The sequence below is a fragment of the Opisthorchis viverrini genome (assembly GCF_000715545.1).
Source record: "Opisthorchis viverrini unplaced genomic scaffold opera_v5_93, whole genome shotgun sequence".
NCBI lineage: Eukaryota > Metazoa > Platyhelminthes > Trematoda > Opisthorchiida > Opisthorchiidae > Opisthorchis > Opisthorchis viverrini.
The window spans coordinates 1,450,002-1,475,714 of NW_008751750.1; the positions used below are offsets into that span (position 1 = coordinate 1,450,002).

At 44.2% G+C, this 25,713-nt stretch overlaps 2 protein-coding genes across 2 annotated transcripts in view; one reads left to right on the plus strand and one right to left on the minus strand.

Moving 5' to 3' along the window:
- T265_05183 (hypothetical protein) overlaps positions 1-25,713 on the minus strand; it is a gene marked incomplete at both ends in the record, with an annotated part of 93,953 nt that overhangs the window by 2,247 nt on the left and 65,993 nt on the right. Inside the window, 6 exons of the mRNA XM_009170115.1 lie at positions 5,412-5,903; positions 9,101-9,412; positions 11,698-14,937; positions 18,147-18,308; positions 19,434-19,625; positions 24,691-25,287. Of these exons, the coding sequence (XP_009168379.1) occupies positions 11,698-14,937; positions 18,147-18,308; positions 19,434-19,625; positions 24,691-25,287 (4,191 nt within the window). The remainder of the gene's footprint in view (positions 1-5,411; positions 5,904-9,100; positions 9,413-11,697; positions 14,938-18,146; positions 18,309-19,433; positions 19,626-24,690; positions 25,288-25,713) is intronic.
- Positions 20,843-25,713, plus strand: part of T265_05182 (hypothetical protein) — a gene marked incomplete at both ends in the record, with an annotated part of 82,969 nt that continues 78,098 nt past the window's right edge. Inside the window, one exon of the mRNA XM_009170114.1 lies at positions 20,843-20,880. Within this exon, the coding sequence (XP_009168378.1) occupies positions 20,843-20,880 (38 nt within the window). The remainder of the gene's footprint in view (positions 20,881-25,713) is intronic.

Sequence of the window (25,713 nt, forward strand, 5' to 3'; positions counted from 1 at the left end):
TTACGTGCTTGATAACTGTCAGGAGTGATAAACTACATTGTAGTACAGGGGAAACGAATTGTCTACAGATTCCACAGGGAGAAATGGCAGTTTTATGGCGTTTTTCATTTTTACCTGACATTATTTCAACGTTTCACAAGTCATTGTGACGAATTTACATGAGTGACCTCACGTTAGCTTTGGGAATTAATTTTCGGCTTTTGTACGACACCCCGTTAGCCTATGCTTTCATGTATGACGTTTAAGCCATAGTGACCAATAAGCTGAATAGGTGTGGTAATGGCTGCATTAGATCCAGATGCACAATGGGAACTGCCAACAAAAAAACCCTTTTCTAGATCCATCTGCAGTCATATGATTGGTCCCAATCAAATTAAACACCCGCATGCGTCAGCTATCAACCACACCTTAGTGCCTCATGTTTCACAGGTTTCAACGCACCCCGATTGTGTGCAAAATTTTGTTTACATCTCTGAATGATCTTCCACTGACCATGGACTTTTGCCGCTATTTTTGTAACTGCGTTACTGTTACTAATATATTACAGTCATTACTATCTTCAGAAATATTTGGCGAAATTGTTTGCCCATTGATAAAGTTATCTCCTTTTGACTTGCTCTCATTCAGTACTCGCTAGACCATAGTCGTGCAGATCACGAAGGTGTTGTACACCAAATTCCTCAAATATTTCAGTTATTAGATGGTTACTTTGGGACGAGGGATTCATGTGACAAGTGATGTGTCAACCAACAATACCGGCTGCACGAAAACTGGGCGAAAACTATTGGATGAGCCAGTTAAACCACATCGACTTGTAAACTGAGGTAAGAGAAAGTGAGCATGCGGCAAGAAAACTGCCCAGGTTCTCGTTGAAAGCATGAGAGCATCGGGATACAACAGTTCTCGCCTTGTGGATATCCTCGACCTAGTCACCTGGCAGAATCCCACACGCCAGTGGCTGTGACCAATGTGAACTGTTGCCTTCGAATGGGGAACGTCGTGTGCACACGTACGTGTCACAACGAAGCAAGCATACCTAGAAGGCTGGCTAAGAACCCGATGCCTTCTGCATTTTTGCAAGCCACCGTTATTCTATGATAATTCTGAGCACAGTAGCACTAACCCGGTCAGTGTGACCATGGGAGCCGAGGTAACAGTATCAGGTCATCCATAGCCTGCAAAGGTCAAGTGACAGCATGTATGTGGGTTAAGGTTGTGTGGTGGACAAGTCGATGGTTGACCTAGTTTCATCCCCAGCCCCGGTGACAGCTTGTTTGACATGTGACTCAGCAATATCAATTGGGCAAACACGGGAGGCATGGTTGCATCGAGGCTTCGTCACAGGGAAGTAGCCCGATCAGATTCTGCAACTGAATCCACGATAGGTTGGCCTCATTGCTTGTTATCTTAACGGAAATGGGTGACCACTAACTTAAACCGAAAATGCTTTTGTGTCTGCAGCTACAAGTTCAGCCTTGGTTACGGTCGCACGTGGCTGATAGCGAAGACGGGTTTGCATGAAAGGAGCACTAATTGGACAACACTAGCCAGCTTGTAGTCAGAACAAAACCAATGTAGATAGGGTTAAAATCGTAAAAATTGTCTGGGTTGAGGACAATAATGCGCTGGTTTAGACATGTAACTGTCTAAATACAGTCTTTTTAGGTGTACTAAGTGCTAGTTCTGGAACCAGCACCAACTGACAAATGACATTCGAATCGGACACTGGCATGCTGGCATCTATCCAGCCGACGAAAGATCTAAATAGCATGAACAAAGACCGAAAGTAAACAGCCCCATCAAAGACGATTGTGAGCCACTGGTTTCCTCCATTCCAATCCCCATCCAAGAAAAAGAGTTCTTCATAGAGGAGAATGTCGGTAGCTCAGGTAGCGCTACGCACAACTACGCACTGATGATGTCACCTCGATTGGTGATGAAACGTTTGCAACCAAATTGCCCAGCTCAGCGAAAAAGCCAACGACCAGAGTTCTTCATAATCACTGTAGTTCCAGAAGTGCAGAATTTATCTCACATCAGAAGAACTCACAATAAAAGTGACCATTCCCATCACACTGCTCCATCCGTTACTGAAAAAATTGTAGGACATCGGAATATCCATCAACCAGGTGCATCAGATGTAGGGGTTCTCCATAGACATTGCATAATTGAAGAGGTTATGCTGTTGCCGAGGGAAATCACTTATTACCCCCTGGAGATATTCGCCTGTTTTGAGGTAATCAATGGATCTAACATGAAATCACGAAAATGAGACCAGGGCAACGCAACTGTGTCTCACATCAGCGTATCCACCCTACAGTTTTACTCTGCTAGTGAATACCTGTTAGGAGGCACTCCTAACGAACATATTGCTCAACATTTCTCTCTCTATATTTTAGCTTTCATTGGACTGTTTGTTCCATTCCATTCTTGATTCTTAGAATCTCGACATTGGCTGTTCAGTTGCTGCAGTATAATTTCCTCAAGGCTTTTTGTCTTCTCAATTCCGTGTGTAACTGACAAGGTTGATTGATTGATCAGTAGAGAACATAACAATACCATGCCTCTCATCGATAACCTAACTAGTTCTCTCGTTGGACATCTCTTCAGTTGCCTCGAAGTTCCGTCTTAGATGTCATCAGACGGTTGCCTGAAAAATTTCTTGTAGAAACTGCACAATGAAAGACAGTTCCAAACGTGAGGAACTGCTCGACGGTGAAGACGTGTTGGAAAACAAAAAATGACAGGGTTCATAAGTTCCAGTTTTAGGTTTTCAGAATTTACATTTCTCGGACCAAGAGTTCGTGGTGCAGTTTGATGGTTCGCATTTAGGACAGTTGAGCTGTGTTGTGAGTAGAGAGACCAACATGTGGGATTGAATAGAGGAGGTTAGAAGCAAAATCGAAGACGCCAAGAGATATATGGCAATATGCATATAAATACGCAGCGTTCTATTGACGGTCAAGTTGGTGACTGTACCTGTGGTAGTACACCAACTTAAGAGGAAGAGGAAAAGCGTAAGTTACGATGGTGCCATCTAGTTCTTGCCTAGTTCTTGGGTAACCCCACTGGAAGAGGTAGGTTTTGAATGATCCTCCGTTGGCTTTTCCAGGGGCTACACACGACCAAGCAGTATCCCAGTAACGTTCTTCTTGATTGCCACTTCAGCTCTGCAGCCGAAGCCCGTCCCGTCCTCTCATCCAAGAGAGTCGAGCCATGCTAACCATGCACCACGTAGTGACCAAACAAACCGCTTTGAAGGCCAGACAGATTAATGGCGAGTTGTGAATTAATTTAAAAGTAAAAATAAAAATAAAAATTACACAGTAAAACAAGGCGATTCAAAGAAGCTCAGGGAGGATAACTGATAAATTAGACGTCCAAAAGCAGAACCGCCAAAAGGTTCTACGTAACTGTCATAGGTAACATTCTTACACGCCGCACCTCTGTGTGTTCCGGAGACAAGCAGTCGTAAATCCTACAAGGAACAATCACCCGATCCCAAAGTTGCTCGGGCTGGACACCAAAACTAAGGCTTATTTATTTAACCGTCGGGCGATGTTCAAGACCTGATACCTATCTAATCAGTTTGACCTATGGAAACAAAAGACAACAGCCTTCGTTGATTTTACATTGTGCTAACAGATTTTCGATGCATAATTTTTAATTATATTGAGCGTTTATTTTTTCAGAGGGGTTTGGTAAACAATTGGTGGATTTGTTGCTGGGCAACGTTTCGCTTTTGACGCAAAAACTTCGTCAAGCCAATTGAGTAAGTAGGTTGATTGGGTTTTAAGGCAGTCAGTCAGCCAACCCGTGAGGTTCCTTATGACTAGTGACTTGATCAGTGCTGGGTGTTCAGTCTGATGTCCCTGTTTGTTGATTAGTGGGGATGACTAGGATTTACGATAGATTGGTTAGAGGGGATCCGTCTTTATGATGAACCCGGATTTTTTCGTCCTTGTTTCTTCAGTCTAGGACACCTTATTGGAAAATTCCTCTTGGAGTTGTTCACAGTTTTCGTTCACCTGTGTTCGTCCAAGGGTGCTGGGAAAATTGGTTTGGGTATGGGGAGTGGGGTGGTTAACTGGATCTAACTCTACTTCGATTTTGTACTTTTAGACCCAGGCGATTTCGTTGATAACTGCACACCACCTCGTGTCTTCTCGGCTGATCTAAGACCGCTCTCCACACGTTTGCAAGTTCTACCCCCTCTATTCACACTGGGATGTTTGGTGATTTCCACCGCCTCGGTCACCAGTCGCTGTGGTGTGAATCCTAAACCCCGTCTCAGGATGTCCATATTTTCCAAATCTATCCTATGCCCAGTGTCTAGAGCATGCCCTGCCATTGCTGAATCTTTGACTAACGCCTGGTATTCCTCTGCGTTTCTCAGTGGTTTGTTAATGGAACGCTTATGCTCACCGATTCTGGTGTGCAATTCCCTGGCTGTCTGACCTATATAAACCTTCGTACAGTCGTTACATTTTAGTTTGTGTACACAGTTCCTAGTCCTATCAACCGGAAGGCGATCCTTCAAATGCACCAACATCGGGCGTAAAGTTTTCCCCTTCTGGAAAGCTACTCTAATGTTAGCCGTATTCAGTACCCTTCTAATGACTTCAGATGTCCCTGTTTTGTATGGAATGACCGCTATTCCGATCCACTCCTTGTTGGGCCTTGGTGTTGGCACCAATACCCGTCTTAGTTGCCTCTTAATTAAACTCACTGACGGGGCTTTTGTGTCAAAAGCGAAACGTTGTCCAGCAATAAATCCACCGATTGCTTACCAAACCCCTCTGCAACGATGACTTCCCAATCGGTCCCAAACATTTTCCAATTGATTGAAAGTTTATTTTGTTTTTCAATCCAGTTGACTCCAACTACTCCAACATTATACCCCAAACAGCCACAAAGTAAAACATTCACCCGCCAGATGAAAGATGCTGAACAAATCTGGATCTGTTACCGGCCTACTGTTCATTATATGTGTAATATTTTTGGAGAAAGATAGGAAAATAAATTAAAGAGTGAAGAACGACCAAGTAGACGTTTTAACTACTTTTACATGAAAATCGCCTTCCTACTGACTTCAAACTATATATGCGTCTTGAAATACAGTAGTTAACGGTGGTAGTTAACAGTAGTTAATCCTTTATCCACAAAAACTATATAATATACTTGTGTGATCAACTATGAAGTGATTTAAGACCATTTGGTTTTTCTTCTCTTCTTGTTGTCTGCTACTCCTCCGAACATCGTGAGATGTGGAGCAGTTTGCACACCTCCGATGGATCAGTTATGGGTAAAAAGCAGAAGCATTCGTCTAGACTGGATAACAGAGCCATAGGTGGGCTTCGTAGACTGGGTTACAAAGGAGTTGCGGGGAAACGACAAAGAGCCATAATTACCTGGTCTAGAAACAGGGCGTTGATAAGCGTTTCCATAGCACCCGTGATCGTCAGTTCACCACGGAGACCAAGTCGCAGTTCCTTCAGAGATCGCCGTATCTCGTCAATAAGTAAATTCATGCGTTCACATTCTTGCAGTACGACAACCACGTAAGGACTGCGTTCTTCGGGTGCCTGGCGTGCGTACAACTCAGCCATTGGAAAGCCGTCCGGTAATCGCTCCGTAAGATCTTCCAACAAGTTATTAAGCGTCTCTTCTCTGCTTGGAGCATCACCTACATCCGCACCTGAGTCACGCGGTTGAAGTTCGAGAACCACTCGAAATGTGCGTTCAGCAGCCTTCGTTAGGAAATCGATCTCAGCGTTCGGGTGTAAACCGTATAAGTAAGGCGATTCGGGTGGAAGATTTTTGTCGATGTAGTCGTGATAGCCCACGTAATCCGAATTAGGTGGAACCATAAAGTTTGGTGCCAAATACAAGTCTCCATCAACCTGCGTAAGAGAGGATAGATGCGGATGCATAAAGAATGATGCGCGCACAGAATTCAGCAGGTGCTGGCAAAACTGAGGAAGGATTCACATGCGTATATGAGTAACCGCAGTCCAGCACTAGCCTGTGGAATACTAACTGGTTCACCACGGAATGAGGCATTGAACGATGAATTAATTCATTTCTCAGGTTGTTGGCTGTGGTTGAGCACACGTGCACAGACCCCGAAGGAATGCTGGCATTAAATGGCGTGAAACCAACGTTGGACAGAAATGACGTAGCCAAATCGCTTTACTGATAAGCAAACACAGCCATGCAAATTCTCACTGCTCATTGTCCTCACTGAATATTTGTCGTGAACCTAGCCAAAGCTCAGTTGCAAGTGTAACTTAGGGCATCAAAAAACTAAGTATGACATCATGCGCAACCAAACAAAAGGGACATGATTGAAAGAGGTAACTAGGCATAGTTGTCAATTCAAATAAAAGATTCACTATGATGTTAGATCATGTTATTATTCGAGCTGCCACAAACATCTCCCCCGCACCACCATGGACAGCAACAAAGGAGTTAAAAATGGTGGTTAGTTTCCGTGCAACTGAATTCATCAAACCGGTCGGAACAGGATTTCACAGTACCTTGGTGGTGCTTCCCATTTGGGTAGCATCCATGCAGTGAATTGCTATTACCATTATTTGGTTAGCAGAGTTCACATCTGTGGGGGCAGTCTGGTCGCTATGTCGGGCCAAAAAAACTAGCAATACTGCATACACTCAGGTATGTCGTCAACTCAGCTGGACTGACCAGGCTTGCAACTTACGGAAACAGCACAACCTTGATGGTGGCTTGATGAATTTATCGGGACAAACAGCTGTGACAACCAGACAGACCCAACAGACCGAGGCCGATCGTGTTCTAGATACCTGGCTACGAAACATCTGCTTGAATGTAGCCGCTTCCGGCCATAACCCGAAAAAGCAGGTTGATGTACAAGCCTAAACAATACTGATCGAGTGATTTTGGTGTCCAGCTGTTAGATGCAACGTCACCAACTGTCTTCGAATTCGACTGAAAGTCGGGAATCCTAAAAAGGAAAAGCCACTGGGCTGTGAAAGCTTTACATTCGAACCTCACACAGATACAGGCGTTTGAAAGTCAAAATTCGGCAGCACGCTTGTCATGGATCGCTAGAAGTAAGCCGAAATTACTGGGTTTTCGAAGTAGAGATTTTTTTACAGAATTTCACCGTTTGCGTGTTTCATAGCCGTTTATTTAAGTGAGCGAAATTTTAGGGTAGCCAAACACCACCGGTTTGTATGTAGGTGCCATTTTACCAATGAATCATAAATACCGAACGTTGAAAAGTTTAACAGCTCACGGCATCGTCCGTTTAGTGTCATCTAGCTAGTCAAAGGTTGCCAGGACAGAAAATTATGCCTATCAGATGGTCGTGTGAAAGGAAACCTTTGGGCCTAGTGTGTTCTTGTCTGCATGCTTGACCATGCAAGTGTGCGACCCTACGCCCCATCAGAGATGCATGCACCTTCCACCGCAAATTAACTAGACAGCAGAGGCGCCAGCATGTCTGGTACAAGTTTCATGAGTAATGTATGACGAATGGGCTTTATTTGATTAAATTCGCATGATCGTACGGTAGTGAAACATTAATGTTCCCCGTTGGCCTTGTTTTAAGTGATAATGGTTATGGCTGTTTTACACTAAAGGACTGATGATTAGACGAATTCCGTTTTTGAGTATGATTGAGGCAACCAATCTTGTAGACCCTGCTGAGTGATCCTGCGTCTGTATGTTGAAACTACGCTACATCGAGTAGCAGCACGCAAGCGTCACACTCAAACACACATCGTATGTAACACTCTCTTAAAATTTCCAAGAAGAGGCCTTTGTGCAGCACATTCAGTTGAAGAATATCATAAATGGAAGATTCAGTTAAGTCTCCCATGGAAGACAAAGTGATTTACAAATGAGTGTATTTGTTAAAATCAGTCCAATTTGGGTTCAAGTAGATCATAAGGTTGACGGAAACTCGGGGACTCTGCCTACCTGATGAGCCCCGAGGAGGGCGAAGCCGGTCGTGGGCTGCCGAAGAGTTCTCACCAACCTTGTGAGTAGTTTCCTTTATGAAAATATACCGCGATATCTCGAATATCGTGCCAACTGAATCATGAGGCGGCATGTGTGCAGCACATTCAGCTGGAGGACATCATAAACGAGAGATTCAATTGAGTCTCCCGTGAAAACCAAATTGATTTGCAAATGAGTGTATTTCTCGAAAACAGTGCAATTTGGGTTCAAGTAGATCATAAGGTTGACGGAAACTCGGGGACTCTGCCTACCTGATGAGCCCCGAGGAGGGCGAAGCCGGTCGTGGGCTGCCGAAGAGTTCTCACCAACCTTGTGAGTAGTTTCCTTTATGAAAATATACCGCGATATCTCGAATATCGTGCCAACTGAATCATGAGGCGGCATGTGTGCAGCACATTCAGCTGGAGAACATCATAAACGAGAGATTCAATTGAGTCTCCCGTGAAAACCAAATTGATTTGCAGATGAGTGTATTTCTCGAAAAACAGTGCAATTTGGGTTCAAGTAGATCATAAGGTTGACGGAAACTCGGGGACTGAGCCTACCTGATGAGCCCCAAGAAGGCGAAACCGGTCGTGGGCTGTCAGAGAGCTTTCAGCCAACCTTGCGAGTGGTTTCCTCTAGGACAATAAAAGGGTTGCTTACGCATAAATCCGGTCAACCTGTCAGTATCTCGGCCCTTTTTCCTTCTTCGAGCACCCATGTATTGAAAGGGTCTGAAAACCGAATATGAATCTGTATGCTGTAAGGTAAATAACCCAAATCATTCCTTCGTGAAACAACGGAATCCATAGCTCGGAACCTGAGGGACATTTTCACTTATTCAACCATCACTCTCAAGTTTGCTAAGATTTTATCTACTCGCGAGTAATTGGGGTCCAGTAACAAACTGAGTTATAAACAAGCAAAATCAGCTTTCCTATCTGAGTTACTACCAAACACGTCGGTTCACCCGAACTTATCAGAAATTAAGAAAATTGCTGAAACAGCCTTAAGAAAGTGGTTTGTGAACTCTCCTCCACAGTATAGCAATGCAAATACACATCTCGAACAAAATAAATAATTCCAGGGCAGCCCGAAAGAGAAGACTCACCAGATCCGGTTGCAAAAATTCCTCCAGGAACGTTCGACACAGGCGTCGATCCCAATCATCTGTGATGTGCCCGCCGTACATAATCTCACCAAACAAGTAGCGTAAATCTTCCCAAGGAACCTTGGAGTTGGCTTCAAGGTAATTGTAGAGCACATCCAAACAGATGCACAAATCGCCCACATTGAATGGATACGTTCGGTTCCAACCTTGCGCGCCGAATTTGCTCCGTTCGGTGACCACAGCATGGAAATAGCATAGCGCGAATAGGATAGGCTTGAATTCAGCCTCTTTGGTGCAACGTTCCAAAGTTTCCTGTAAATAGATGGTATAAATGTGTGACGATATTGTTCTGCATGTAAAATGACCCGGGGACAATACGGAAAAAAGAAGATATCACACTGGACAACTAAGTGAACGAGTTCAGCACGACATTACAGTACTTCGCCCAAAATGAATGGTTTAAAACCTTGACAACGTGTCGTCCGGTCCTAACACTGTTTACATTACAAGAAAAAAGTGATCATGTGAAAAGATGGCAAAAGAGAGTGGCTTGAGCTTCCAAGCTGAAGGGCAGTTTATGTGTGCACAATACTTTAATTTCTGCCTTCAAGCGATCTAGACTGGGCAGCAATACTTGCCATAACGCAGTTGTTGCATCACATCGTTGCCATCAGAAGACTGCGTATGAAGTCTAAGAAGCCCTGCAAGCAAATAGCTACCGCTGATGAACTGTTCATCTATTTTACTGTTTCCGTGGGTCACTATGATTCGGATGGCCAGGTACGATGTAGATCCGCACTCGAGAAGCTTAAGGGAATGTGTCCCGCCATGCTATCGTAAATCGGTGCAGCGTTCAGTCCTCTAAGATGAGTACTCGGATCCCTTGGACCTATAAAACAGCGAGTATCATCAAAATGAAGAAGCCAAATGTCAGGGCGCGCCCAGACAGAAGAAAAAGCACATGTGCACAGAGTGACGTATCCCCAAGGTCACCATCGGTTCGACACGTCCGGAAAGTAGGTGAGTCGGCGGCTCCCACCAAACACGGCCTAGCAACACACGACCGGCGTAGTGCGCCTGAGAATGTCCACGACCGGCACACCACCATTGGCTGGCGAACAAGTGAACGACCGTATTTGGCCTATTAGTCATCCTATATATTTCCGCAGACATTTTGTATGTTTTGTCCTGGCAATAAAGCTGTGCCCCCAGTTCTCTGTCTTCTCCCTATCGCGTAGTCTGGCAGGTGCAGTGCAGGTCTAACGAATAACTCGGCCACTGCACAAGATACAACACCGGCAGACGGGTGTTCACAATGGCAATTTCATTCGAACAGATGCAGTCTCTTCTCAGACAGTGGCAGCAACAATTTGAGCTGGCGCAGTTGAAGCTCATCAAGACACTCACCGAAAAATTGTCACTACAGAAGCCGATTAGCCAGATTACTGAGCCGTCCACTTCGTTGATCGACACGATGCTCAACGCGATCCCTGAATCCCAGTTCGATCCGATCTCATGCATTACTTCTGATTCTTGGTCCAATAAGCATGAAGACTTCTTCAGATTGGATCTGGGACACAAAGGAGATCGGTGTCATGGCGAGAGAAGGCAAGCACCCAGGAGGCATTCTCGAACTAGAACTTCCGATTCCAAGCTTCCGAAGGCTCGCGTTGGTCTGGCTGCTCATCAACGCCCACAGGTGAACAGGAGGAAATACTTATCAGTGTGTATTAACAGCAAACCTGTTCGTCTCCAGCTGGACACGGCATCAGACATTACGATCATCTCAAAAAGAACTTGGAAATTTATTGGCAGCCCAGCATTAACCAGGACCAAACAAGTTGCACGCAGTGTATCTGGAAGTTTACTGAAACTCTGTGGTGAGTTCAGTTGTTCTGTTACTTTTGAAAATATCACCGTTAGTGGCATCTGTCATGTTTCCGATCATCCTGGTTTGGATTTGTTAGGATTAGATTGGATTGACAAGCTAAATCTTTTGGACAGGCCACTTAATAGTATATGCTACAAAACACAGGCGACAAAACCGAATATGATTCAGAAACTGCCTGACTCTTTTTGGAAGAAGCATTCGAGCGTGTTTGCTGATGGCCTCGGTCTGTGCAATAAATTCTCCGCTGTTCTAACGTTAAAGCCAGGATCGCAACCTGTTTTTCGGCAAAAACGCCCGATCCCCTATGCAGCAATGACTCTTGTAGAACAAGAATTGAATAGGCTTCAAGCAGCTGGTGTAATCGAGCCGGTTAATTACTCATCTTGGGCGGTGCCCATTGTCGTCGTTCGAAAGGCAAACGGGTCCATTCGGCTGTGTGCTGATTTCTCAACAGGGTTAAATGCTGCTCTGGAGGCACATCAGTACCCTCTGCCAGTACCTGAAGACTTGTGTGCGAAACTAAACGGTGGTAAATGCTTTATATTAAACTGTGGTAAATGCCTTACATTAGACTTACGTAAACGGTGGTAAATGCCTTATATTAAACTTACGTGCAACTTAATCACACTCGATCAGCGGCTCGTGAACCGGCCGTACAGGACTCAGATACTAACCTGGAGGCTTGAAAACTGAAAAACATGTGGCCTTAATGACGCTTCTTGGCATGAAGCCAACGAGCCTGGAGTTTCGCAAGCTCTTGTTTTGTTGCGTATAGTCCAACCGCGCTTAGTTTTCTCCAACCGAACTCAAAGATTTCACAGACAAATAAATGAAACAGAAACACGTTTACCTGGGAGAAATTGTCCAAAGCCTTGTGTAAGTTTGCGTGCATTCCTGTTGGTGGTTCATTGGTTATTTTGATTGCGTTTTCCAGGATACCTTGCGGAATAATATGTGCAGATGGATCTCCCGCAGGTTCCGCACTGATAAACACACGGTAATCTGGGTGCGCGGATTCAGCATACTGTTCCAGGCGCTTCTCCAATGTGCTCAACCAGCGTGCCACTAGATGAATGTTTTGCAATACGACCCAATGCCCCTCTTGCGCGGCTGTCTCCAGTGCAGCCTCGGCAACCACCTCTTGACCTTGACCTAAGGAAATGTTGTGGAAATTTCCCTGGTCCAGCGTGAAGCCTAACTTATGTCCTAGCACCTCGACGTCTTTCAGAGGGTCCACACCAGGAGACAAGATGAAGAATATTGGTGCAGACGGTCCAGATTCTTTGAAGGATCTACCGAATTCAATTTGGCGAGCTTCAACGTACTTGGATCCAAAGGTTGTTCCAACATAGTGCCGCAATGCATAGGTCATTCGATCGTGCCTTAATGCCCGCATCATGCACAATTTCTCAGCGGCACTCTTGTTTTTCCACTCCTGTGGGAATTTTTCCTTTTCAGGAGCCTCAGTCTCCAAAAATGCCTTCCATCGCTTGGCCGAAGCAATAATATCTTTATCCAGATCACGGAAATTGCTCATTTTTATCAAAGTTTGGACGCCACCCCAATTGAGATCGTTGAGAAAATCTACCGGGCTTTTGACATCCGGTACTACGGGGTAGCGCAACAAGAAGTCCATCAAGATTGGCGAAAGTTCTTTGGAGGCTAGCTGTACTTGTAACACCATTAGTATGAGGAAGATGAGTTTGTCTTTTTCAAACAATCCTCTGGTTGTATAAACGAAAATTGAATAAGTGATGTTGTCCAACAGACTTATCAGACGTTCCTTATCACTGTCAGCTTCCGGTGCCGTATCTATCGACTGTTCGAATACAGTACGAAAAGCTTTCAATGAGAACTGGTACATGGGATGAATATGGCATAGGTCATTCATGACGAAATAGATCAGAGCAGCTCTGGATGAAGCACTTCGGTAGTGCTCACGTGCTTGATTAATTTCCCTCTCAGTAATCCTTGCTTCTGCAACTTTCTCTTCAATATCCTTAGCCGTTTTCTTATTGGTCTCCAGGTTTTCCACCAATGAATGATCACCTAAGAAGTTACCTCCGGAAGAGGCCAGTTTGGCCAAAAGAGAATCTTCGAGATTCTTCAAGGTAATTTTGAATTCGTTCTGCTGTTTAGTGAGGTCAGACTTCAATTTCTCCAGATCTGGACGCTCTTTGCTAACCACCACCGCCAGGAGCTGATCTTCAAGCCCGTCTCGAGTCACGGTGAAGTTAATCAATGTCGTTTGTGCTTGCAGCTCTGGTTGATAGTGCGGATTGGCCAGTTTGGTCTGAAGGATCAAGCGGAAGTTCGGATTGTACGGGATCTCTCTATCACCCATCTTGATTGCAGTCCCCCTTTTGATTGTCTGACGACCGATGACCGGGTCTAGAATCGGATCCACAAATTCGCCGATATTTTCTATCAGTACCGTATGTCCATCCATGATGGCTCTTTCAATTTGATCCAGATAATTTCTCACACCCAACCGTGTTACGATTAAGTCGGAACCGTACTTCTGTTTAATCCATTTTAAGGCTTGCAACTGTGGGTCTACACACAAGGGCCATCTTTCACAAAACGTGAATATGGCAGCGTTCTCCACAGACATACGATCCTCTGGTAGAGACTGATTATTCCATGTTGCGATGACGGCGTCATCGACTAGCATGTACAGAGGATCAATACCCGAACGAATGGGGATAGGGACAGCAAGACTTCTCATAAACGGCCATAGTTTTTCATCCATCAGCTGCTGACGAAACGGTTTACTCAAATACCCAAAGTAGGAGATGAAGGTGGTAGTGATCAACACGTCACCAACTACAGTTGTTCCAAGCTCACGGAGTACCTCAACCTGCTGCGCCCACCGGACATTCTCAGAAGCAAATCCACTGACTAACCGATTGGCTAAATCCAAGGTCTTCGCAGTAAAATCTGCTTCCTGTTGACAACGTAACTTCTCCTCAGTTGCTTCACGGAAATTGGCGGTTAATTCAGCCAAAGATGCTTCCAAGATGGAGATCTTTTTCTGTAATACCTCTAATTTTTCGGTAGCTTGACGAAGCTCTTCGTTCGCGGCATCCAGAGCATCGCGTTTTGGCTTGACCTCCAGATAAACGTCGTAGAATTTCAGTATGTTTATCACCCAAGAACACAGACCGGCTGCGGCGGAAGACTTCGTTCGAATAACATCTGGATCAAAGCTGGGCATTTTCACATACTCCATGGCAGCTTGCTTGCTATTGTGGTGTATATGCTCCTTGTCGTAGTTTAACAAGTTGCTCAGAAACTGATCCACTTTGGACATCATTCCAGCCTTGGCAGCGCGCCAGCTTCGATCCTTGGGGAGCTTTCCATCCATAGCAAATAGGCACATGACCGCCGAACAGACGAGCACCACATCCGGTGGAGGAGTAGTCAAAGCCTTCAATTCCGTCAGATTGTTCTTGTTCAATGTGTTTAAGGCCTCTTGAGCGGCGATCAAAGCCGGTTCAGCTTTACGCAGATCTTCTTCACAGTCTCTCTGCTTACGCGTCACTTCAGCCTTAATAACACTAACCTTGGCTTCCTCTTCGGCTGCGATTTCCTTTTCGGCGGAAACTTTTTCTGTCTCTTGGCCCACTACAGCAATCAGCTTGTTAGCGTTCTCCGTCTTCTCGTTCACAATAACCTCCTGTGCGGCCAACTGTACTTTTAACTCGCTTGTCTGTTCCCCCGCATCTCTCAAACGATCCAAACCGTTGACTAGGCGATCGATCTTTTGCTGCAACTCCTCAATTTGTGCACCGACCATGCGTTTGTACAGGCTGATTTGTTCCAAAAATGATTTGGGTGTGGTATAGTTGTGACGGCGTTCTTTGTCCAGATAGTCTCTGCTCAATTCGTTCACCGTGCTGTGAGCGAAAGCCATATACTGGCTCACTGATGGAAGAACTTCCTCCTGAAAGACAGCGGCAATAATAAATGAGGTAGCCAAAGTTCTCTGTGGTCGCTCAAACACCTAATACCGAAGAAATTTCTAACCTATTCCCGGAACGATAATGCGATTATTTCCGGCCACGTCCTTTAATTTGACGCTGATATCTTTGGAACCACACAGCTGGTAGCAAAAGTATGCCATAATTTTCCATTCTGAATGTCTCTATCTTTTTTTTAATAAAACAGCGTCGCTGTGCACGAAAAAAACACAACTGCAATTAATTTTAAACGTATCATATTTTAGCGATTCGCCTAAAGACATCAAGTAGAAATTACGGATTCGACAAACTTGGATATTAGATTTCAAACGCCTTCGAAACTATATTTGATCGACTAGGAAGGGATAACGCCTAAATTTTCCGAGTTAGTAATTCACTTTCACAGAATGTCTGGACGACTATCTTAAGAGTAGAGAAAAATGGGGAAAACTCAATGATAGCAAAGCGTTTGCAAAACAAATCCGTTTGACGCTAGTAACTAGGTTTTGTGGCACTATCGCAAGTTGAAGGTGCGGCGGATAGGCACTTCCCAGTCAAGCCAATGGCGAGGCCGTTGGGCTTAAACCACCGACTCTGATAGTCAGTTTGGCGTAGACAGGCCCTGGCAGCTACCCCTTTTTATCAAGCTCACGGTCGAACAGGAAACATACCAACAGTAGCTGAGGCGAAAGTACTGTGTCCGTTCGGGGTCAAGCTCTGCCATTCTCACGGCTTGACTGGCCAGGGGAATTTCAGTGGACTCAGTTCAGGTTTCGCTTGCGTTACGACAATCTCCGAGTGCGAAGACCCAACACTGTAAAGTAAGCTGTACTAAAAACAGCCTAAAGACTCTACACGATAGGTTAACTTATCGTGGATCATTTCGGCAGTAAACACTGTGATCAGTGGCAAAACTCCAGTTGATTCTCGGAATTACTACCAGAAAATATGGTAGTATTGCAGAAAACCGCTGAACGTATAAAGTCAAATAGGCTATTTATGTGTAAGGAAATGGCGGGAAAAGCACGGTATCTTCTTTAACTGCTCTACAAGCAATAATTTCTTAAACCTCGCGCTAATGACCAGAAAACCAGTCGTGGAGGGATCATGAAGAAGAGATAGAGTGAACACTCCTCACCGCTTAACACATAATACTCGAAGATAGATAGCTATGTTCCCGTTGTGGCACAGCTCTTTTGTCAACCGACTTGGAGCTTTTCAGCAGCAGCACTCAGTCAGCGGAGTGCGCGTCCAAAATGCAGGTTGAACACACAAAAAGCTATTGTTCGACTTAACACCGTTCATAAGGAATTCATGAGAAAGTCCATCTTCGCGAGGGAAACATTACAATAATGGACCGCATGAACAGATTATTTTCCCGGTAACTTTTTCGAAAATGCGGAGTTGTAATGCGACATTGTCAGTTGGATATAAAGGCCACCAGCTGCTGTCATCTATAAATTTCACACCTAACAAGTCTTATTGAAATATCCTTTCGTTAGTCTTTGAAGAAGTCTTTTTAAATCTTACAACTCGCGCGGAAATTCATTCACCTGTTCCGTTGGCATTGCTTTTCATGTAAAAGGAATTTTGACCGGTAACTAAAAAAAACTGCTGACGGCTGTTCTTTGGGTAGGGGAGGAGAGCCTCTCCGTCTGCCCCCTGTGCACTTTTTAAGTTGGAACTTGCAATACACCACTTCAGGAGATGGATGGCAATCCAAACTCAAGTTCCCCGTTGGCCTCTCCTAGGCCGCCACTTGCGGAAGGAATAAAACCTGTCGTTAATAGTATTCCACCGTAGTTTCATTCTGTGTCTAGTTTTATCCTTTGGAATTAGTGTGACTGCGAGAAATAAACACAGTAGCAGAGTTAGGGTTCGTATGGCCCCTAGTGGCATCCAACGTCGTAATCGCCCCCTGGATCAAATGAAAACAGGTCAATTTGCTGCAACTGGTCCTGACAAGTTTCGCCACAAATGCAACTAGTTCAGTGAACCCAGTGTCATCGTTGCTTAGGTTTGTTCACTCTTTATCTGGTAGTCCATGTTCTGGATCGGATAGTGATACGAATCCTTACTCATGGGCTGCAGAATGAAGCGTCATATACATTGAAAAACTACTACCGTTTTATTTCTTATTTCACCACATCTAATAAATTGCAACACAAAGCGCATGTGAACGAGCGAATGCTGCAACCGTAGCATGGCCGACCACTGGATAGACGGCCATTAGCCAATAATAACGATTTTGTGTACTCGTTTCCCTCTGGGTGGATCGCACTTAGTGTAATGACACAGGCTACCACACGGGCCGTATTTGATAGGAACAGGAAGAGCTCGTTGTGCCCAATCGATACAGGGGCAGGAGTGCTACCGGGGCCAAAAGGAAACGAAGCTGGATGCAAGCCGTGCGCACTAGAAGTGAGGGCAGGGCGTACGTTAACTGGCTAGACTAGACTGTAGATTTGCTCGACAAACAGATCAACAGCCACCTGACCTTTTGACATACAGCACCAACTGAGTTGCTTTCATTTGAATTTACAACACGTAAACAGTACTATGATGTACACATCTGAACAAAACTGTTTTCTCTTAATTTCCCCATCATGTCACTTTTGCCTCCAAGCCGCTGTGCGAAATTTCAGTGTTGGTGCACGTCATCCAAATACCGATTTATGCTGAAATTCAGATAGGCTGGAGATGTCGGGGATGTCAGGGGGTTGATTTGTTCGCTGAACTGAACAATTAGCGAAGATTGTGCTAAGTTACCACCACGTGTAGAAACATACGCACTTAACTCTTCAGCGCTGGTAAGTCGTACTGTTCCACTGCACTCTGACGATGTAACCTCGAATAGTGATGAGGTTTTCAACCTCTCTGCCCATCGAATTTCATGGGATTTGAGATGGATAGCACACTATTTCGAAGAAATACTGGAACTGAGGAGGTGATATTCAAAAAAGTGAGCGACTGGAATTGAGTGGGTAATCAAGACCTCCTCGTTGATTCGTGTTCGCATTTATAGCTACTTGACAGTAAGTCTCCTCAAGTCTACAAAACTTTCTTTGAATTGGATGGTGTACAGGTCACCTAATTCATGAAGAAGACCTATTGATTATATCTCAATAAGGATAGGACTATCTTACACAGTATGGAAAACCGAATAAGAACGAACGAGTTGCAGGTCACTCACAGATAATCCGGGGCAGTCCTCCAGGAAGCGCGCGGATACAGACAAAAGGGCCTCTTCTGGCCACTCATGGAACCAGTCTATGGATGTGCGATTGACCAGAGCAGGAAAGCGTCGCGCGCGAAGTCGCAGCTTGTCGCCGACTGGAGAAAAACATAGTATTACCTGGGAAAATGGAGGCGATCGTAAAGCTTTCTAATGATTGCTCACACAGTCATGTTTGACGTACTCTGGTTTTTTCGTTTAAAAGTGTAGCGGATATTTCCTCGTTCCCTTAACTGACTTCGCCTAATTTACCTAGTACATCCGTGTTCACTGTGTTACGCGACTCGCCTGCTCGCAAGCACACAAATCACGTGACAAACTTGACCGACAACAAGTCAGTTCCCGTCTTGTACACATCGGAGCGACTATATGTATTATACACACATCAAACCTTCCTATATATGGGACGACATAACACAATCACATACTCGCGCGCCCGCAAGGGGTCAGGGAGTCAGCCAAACACTTCAAGTCCACGGGCAATTAGCGAACAAGTGTAACAGCTATACTGCGGAGAAAACATATTCCCGTCGTCCGGACTTTCACCTAGAAACTCTCACGAGTTATCCACAGAGGACTAGTCACCTTTTGACTTATTCCATTGTTCGCACTGTTAATATTTTATCATGGTGCAACTAGTAACTGTAAACTACTATCTATCATAGTAAAAACTGTTATCCGGGTTACCAGTTGTGCATTCAACTTTGGAAATCTTGTGGTAATACCGATGTTATATATATATATATATATATATAAATGCAATAAGTGACCGAAATTCATAAATCCGAAGTGTTTTCCCATCATCACTTACATAGTGTTCATCAACGTGAACAAAGACAAACTCACTCGTTCACCTGGAGTTCCGGTAACCTACTAATAGATGGGGGTCGTATACGTAGCGTTTAGGCTGACTGTCCGACCTGTTAATGTGCTGCAGAACGCCCAGAAAACCAGCTACCGGAGAAAGAAGCAAGATTGGACTGGATGGGGGCTGGACGTATGGACGAGTCTGGGGGATCGATGCGGTATGCACCGAGTGGGTAAAATGACACGACCAATGATGCATATTGGTCAAGGTCACATGCTGACGACTGGTGCAGAGACACACTTCTCGAGGGTTATCATGTCAATAAATCTAAGACAATTCGCAGCAGCGGATAAATGAGCGGGCGATCGCCTCAGATCTGTTCACTCAAAAACCACTATAACAGAACTATCGTCGATTGACACTGGACAGCAACACACCCGTAACATTTTACGCGTCTTGTCAATGAAAAATTGCCAGCAATTCTCCACGGAGTCCATCAGACCAACACTTTTCACTTCTGGTCGAATACCAGCAATTATTTGCTCCATCTCCTCATCGGAAAACAAATTTGGAATTTCTCCAGATGCAAGAAAATCGTTCACATAGACCAGAAATCGTTCGTCGGCCACCTGTAATTGACAGGGAGAAAAAAAGAATGCATGGTGTACGAAAACGCCGCTTAACTGGCAACTCGTTTGTGTGATTAGTGAACTAGTTGGTGTGGAATAAGTGAGTCTAGGTTTTACTAAGAGGTTTCCACCTGTAACAGGGAGAAAAAAAGAATGCATGGTGTACGAAAACGCCGCTTAACTGGCAACTCGTTTGTGTGATTAGTGAACTAGTTGGTTGGTAATAAGTGAGTCTAGGTTTTACTAAGAGGTTTCCGGTAAATAATAATAAATAATAATAAATAAAATAAAAAATATAAAATAATAATAAAATAATAAAATAATAATAATAAAGTTGTGAGCACTTTTATTTCTCGTCTACAAAGAAATGTCATCTTTCCACAAAATTTTGGGAAACATTCGGTAAATCTATAGCTGTTACTAATGAAAAGTAGAAATTGGTTCTACTGCTGCCTTCAAACCCGGCCGATTTTATAACTTGGCCACTTTCCTCGACGAGATCAAAAGCAAAGTATTGCCCACCAATAAATCCACCGGCTGTTTTCCGAACGTTTCCGTGATGATGAATTCCTGATCGGTTCCAAACGCAATCAAGCTGAGTTAATCTACTATCCTTCTTGAAACTAGACCATACAACTCAAAGCGTAGAAACAAACTTGCCTTCCATTCTGTGAAGAACTAACTTGTTTGATTTCCCGGGTTTGATCTTTCAATAACTCACTACATTCCGTCAAATTCAGACCATGTTGAATATGATCCAATAGTCCACAAACAACAAAGCCAGAAGTGTTCATTCCATTATTCCTGATAACAAGCCTAGCGCAATCTGAATTTGATAAGGGTTCTTTCTGTAAGTTTCTTCATGGTTTCCCACTTACCCACTCTCGACTGCCTGTCTCTTCACTAGAAAGTGAAGGTGTTTGTTGGGTGGACGAGTTTTTTTACGTCAAAACCATGGCTTTGTTCAACCCGTTCATCATCAGGAATTTCTGACTGCTATGGTGCCCATCGTCTTAGGTATGAGTCTCGCAGAGCTGTGATGTACCGCCCTGGGCTTTAGCCTTTTAAGCACCTATGCACTGTTGGGTCTGACTGATTGACTAGGCATCGTATTTGTCTTCTATTCACTCAGATGCCAGCTCTTGCTTGTGATGGATGATGTCGATAGATAACAACCTAAAATCCTCGTACGAAAGCACATAGAATAAACTGGTAAGATGTCCATTGCTCGTATTGATCACAAAGTAAAAATCAGGTGAGTATTGTTGTACCGGCATAAACATACGGTTTTTGTACACGGAATATGAACATGTTGTGTTTTAGTCTCAAACTAAGCTCTGCCAAAATGGCGTCAATACACCACAACATAAGCCATGCGAACGCCACTCCTTGAAATATGCCTAAGTGAACTATAGCCCTGGAGGACTTACGAGCAAAAAGCGGATAGCCTGCAACTACCGGATTGACTGGCACCTCCGATTCAGTGACCAAGTACAGAGGAAAACATTTTGATGTCCCCATGGATGTGCTAAAACGAATCACTCAAATATGCCCGAATTATTAAGTTTAAACTGACAAATTCCTCTTTGTTACTTCTGGTGCATCAGTTTCCTTATGTGACGGGCACCGCAAGCTACCAAATGTATCAACATGTAATCATGCTAAGCGTAGAGTCAACGTGGTGAAAACCAAGGTCCGGATGTACAGTTATCACTTAGTTGCGAGAAAGTTGGAAGTACTCGTACGAGACAACCTTAAACATGTGTAAACTTTACAGCGTACAAGTACCACAAGGAGCACGTGCAAACCGTTATTATGAGCCTATCCTCTCACAAGATGGTTTCGTATTTCGATGGGAAGCTGTGGATAATATCTAACTGCATGTTTCGACTTCAGACAAGTAGATGCATTTCGACCACATTTCCTAATATTGCTTACCTGTTCTCATAATGAAGATCTTACCAACCACATACAAACATATATTTTGGCGTTTCTTTCATTTTCATCGCAATGGAGACCACTAAAATGGCATAATCTGTTAACCTTCCTTGGTGCGGATAGTGAATTGGTTAGCTGATCGAATTGATTTACAAGAGGGCAAAAGGGACCGAAAATACTACGAAAACAAAATATGGTGCTTGTAAATTCTCGGTCTTTGTCAGGGCGCGCCCAGACAGAAGAAAAAGTACATGTGCAGAGAGTGACGCATCTCCAAGGCCACCATCGTACGACACGTCCGGAAAGTAGGTGAGTTGGCGGCTCTCACCAAACGGCTTAACAGCACACGACCAGCGTAATGGGCCTGAGAATGTTCACGAACGGAACATACGGAGCGAACAAGTGAAGGAGCATATTTGGCCAATTAGTCATCCTATATATATTTACGCAGACGCTCTGTATGTTTTGTTCTGGCAATACAGCCGTGTCCCCAGTCCTCTGTCTTCTCCCTACCGCGTAGTCGGGCAGGCTCAGTGCAGGTGTAATCAATAGCTCGGCCACCACTACGGATACAACAGTCTTAGACTTTCCACAAAATTTTGGGAAACATTCGGTAAATCTATAGCTGTTACTAATGAAAAGTAGAAATTGGTTCTACTGCTGCCTTCAAACCCGGCCGATTTTATAACTTGGCCACTTTCCTCGACGAGATCAAAAGCAAAGTATTGCCCACCAATAAATCCACCGGCTGTTTTCCGAACGTTTCCGTGATGATGAATTCCTGATCGGTTCCAAACGCAATCAAGCTGAGTTAATCTACTATCCTTCTTGAAACTAGACCATACAACTCAAAGCGTAGAAACAAACTTGCCTTCCATTCTGTGAAGAACTAACTTGTTTGATTTCCCGGGTTTGATCTTTCAATAACTCACTACATTCCGTCAAATTCAGACCATGTTGAATATGATCCAATAGTCCACAAACAACAAAGCCAGAAGTGTTCATTCCATTATTCCTGATAACAAGCCTAGCGCAATCTGAATTTGATAAGGGTTCTTTCTGTAAGTTTCTTCATGGTTTCCCACTTACCCACTCTCGACTGCCTGTCTCTTCACTAGAAAGTGAAGGTGTTTGTTGGGTGGACGAGTTTTTTTACGTCAAAACCATGGCTTTGTTCAACCCGTTCATCATCAGGAATTTCTGACTGCTATGGTGCCCATCGTCTTAGGTATGAGTCTCGCAGAGCTGTGATGTACCGCCCTGGGCTTTAGCCTTTTAAGCACCTATGCACTGTTGGGTCTGACTGATTGACTAGGCATCGTATTTGTCTTCTATTCACTCAGATGCCAGCTCTTGCTTGTGATGGATGATGTCGATAGATAACAACCTAAAATCCTCGTACGAAAGCACATAGAATAAACTGGTAAGATGTCCATTGCTCGTATTGATCACAAAGTAAAAATCAGGTGAGTATTGTTGTACCGGCATAAACATACGGTTTTTGTACACGGAATATGAACATGTTGTGTTTTAGTCTCAAACTAAGCTCTGCCAAAATGGCGTCAATACACCACAACATAAGCCATGCGAACGCCACTCCTTGAAATATGCCTAAGTGAACTATAGCCCTGGAGGACTTACGAGCAAAAAGCGGATAGCCTGCAACTACCGGATTGACTGGCACCTCCGATTCAGTGACCAAGTACAGAGGAAAACATTTTGATGTCCCCATGGATGTGCTAAAACGAATCACTCAAATATGCCCGAATTATTAAGTTTAAACTGACAAATTCCTCTTTGTTACTTCTGGTGCATCAGTTTCCTTATGTGACGGGCACCGCAAGCTACCAAATGTATCAACATGTAATCATGCTAAGCGTAGAGTCAACGTGGTGAAAACCAAGGTCCGGATGTACAGTTATCACTTAGTTGCGAGAAAGTTGGAAGTACTCGTACGAGACAACCTTAAACATGTGTAAACTTTACAGCGTACAAGTACCACAAGGAGCACGTGCAAACCGTTATTATGAGCCTATCCTCTCACAAGATGGTTTCGTATTTCGATGGGAAGCTGTGGATAATATCTAACTGCATGTTTCGACTTCAGACAAGTAGATGCATTTCGACCACATTTCCTAATATTGCTTACCTGTTCTCATAATGAAGATCTTACCAACCACATACAAACATATATTTTGGCGTTTCTTTCATTTTCATCGCAATGGAGACCACTAAAATGGCATAATCTGTTAACCTTCCTTGGTGCGGATAGTGAATTGGTTAGCTGATCGAATTGATTTACAAGAGGGCAAAAGGGACCGAAAATACTACGAAAACAAAATATGGTGCTTGTAAATTCTCGGTCTTTGTCAGGGCGCGCCCAGACAGAAGAAAAAGTACATGTGCAGAGAGTGACGCATCTCCAAGGCCACCATCGTACGACACGTCCGGAAAGTAGGTGAGTTGGCGGCTCTCACCAAACGGCTTAACAGCACACGACCAGCGTAATGGGCCTGAGAATGTTCACGAACGGAACATACGGAGCGAACAAGTGAAGGAGCATATTTGGCCAATTAGTCATCCTATATATATTTACGCAGACGCTCTGTATGTTTTGTTCTGGCAATACAGCCGTGTCCCCAGTCCTCTGTCTTCTCCCTACCGCGTAGTCGGGCAGGCTCAGTGCAGGTGTAATCAATAGCTCGGCCACCACTACGGATACAACAGTCTTAGACTATCTGTTGACCGAAAATAGCCTAATATCATCAACGAGGTGAGACGTCAAGGTGAAAAAATACATTTCTCACAAGGTCATTATAATCCACTGTAGCGGATCACGATAAGTAGTGCCATGTAATTACGATCAACAGAGCCTCTAGGAATAGGGGTCTGTTTCCAATCGAAACGCTCCAGCTTTGACTGTGTCGCTTACGGAATAACTCTTCGAATCGTTACGTCACATAAGCTTGTTAATTTTCCTCTTTTTGCTACTCTGAGGATCACAGCTACCAAAAAATCGTGTTTTAAGAAGTAAGGGTATTGGAGTGATGAGTTAGTGTTAACTGAAGGTGTGATTGATTTTTGACAACTTTCCTATGGCACATTCGCATCATTTTATCCCACTCACCTGTGCGTCAGTCATAAGGAAAACGAACGGCATATTCTTCAGCGAGGCTTTTAAATATAGTTGAGCCATATGGTTACGCAGGTCGTTCTGTGAGTAGCCTTTGCGTAGCACAACCTGAGACACCTCAAAACCTGATATAAAGGCGGATAAACGGGACAATGACTGTTTCCCCGAACCTCCGATCCCGATGAGTAGCGCACTGCCGCGTGGCATTTCCAAAATACGACAAATTCTCAGCACATGGGCGATCGCATCGCCGAAAAGTACGAGATTCATCACTGCAAAATTGTCATTGTACGTGTTCAACGCATTGATCACCACTTCACTGATTTCTTCCACTGATCCCACAGCACTGTAGGCACGTTCACCGGACAGCCCTTTGTTGAAACTGCAGTAGACAAGCGTTTCAGCTGTGATATCCGCCGCGACCACCTCGGGGAATTGTGAAGTCAACGCGTTGGTTATGTGTTTCATGGCTAGTTCCGTGTCGGCCACATCTAACATCTTGTCCGTATACACCCGCATCGCTTCATGTCGATAAAGCCGAATCAGCGAGAGCACCGAATTGCATGTCTCAGGAGAACTGAACAGCAAACACTGGATTGGGGATATAGTTGAAAATATGGTTAGGATTGTGATACCTGATGCTTGCACACAAACCACATAAAAGGCAGCAGATAAGCATGGTCGTTAGATGGAAGGAGCTTGAAAGGCACCTGATGATTCACCTGAGCACAAATGTTACACGAACATCCAGTCCAAATTAATCACGCATTGTTACCGAATAAACGTTAAAAGAGTAAAGAAACATGAGTGGGAACAATTGGTTGGTGTGGATATTAAACTCGCCTCGTGTTCCCCAAGGTATATATATATATATATATATATATATATATATAGGAGTGGCGGTCATAGTATGATTCTACTATTGAGGCCAAGCATGATACACGATCAAAAATCAGCTCAATTATCTTTCGGTCATACAAACCTACTTCTTGTGATTACCAGTGATTAAGCTAGCTG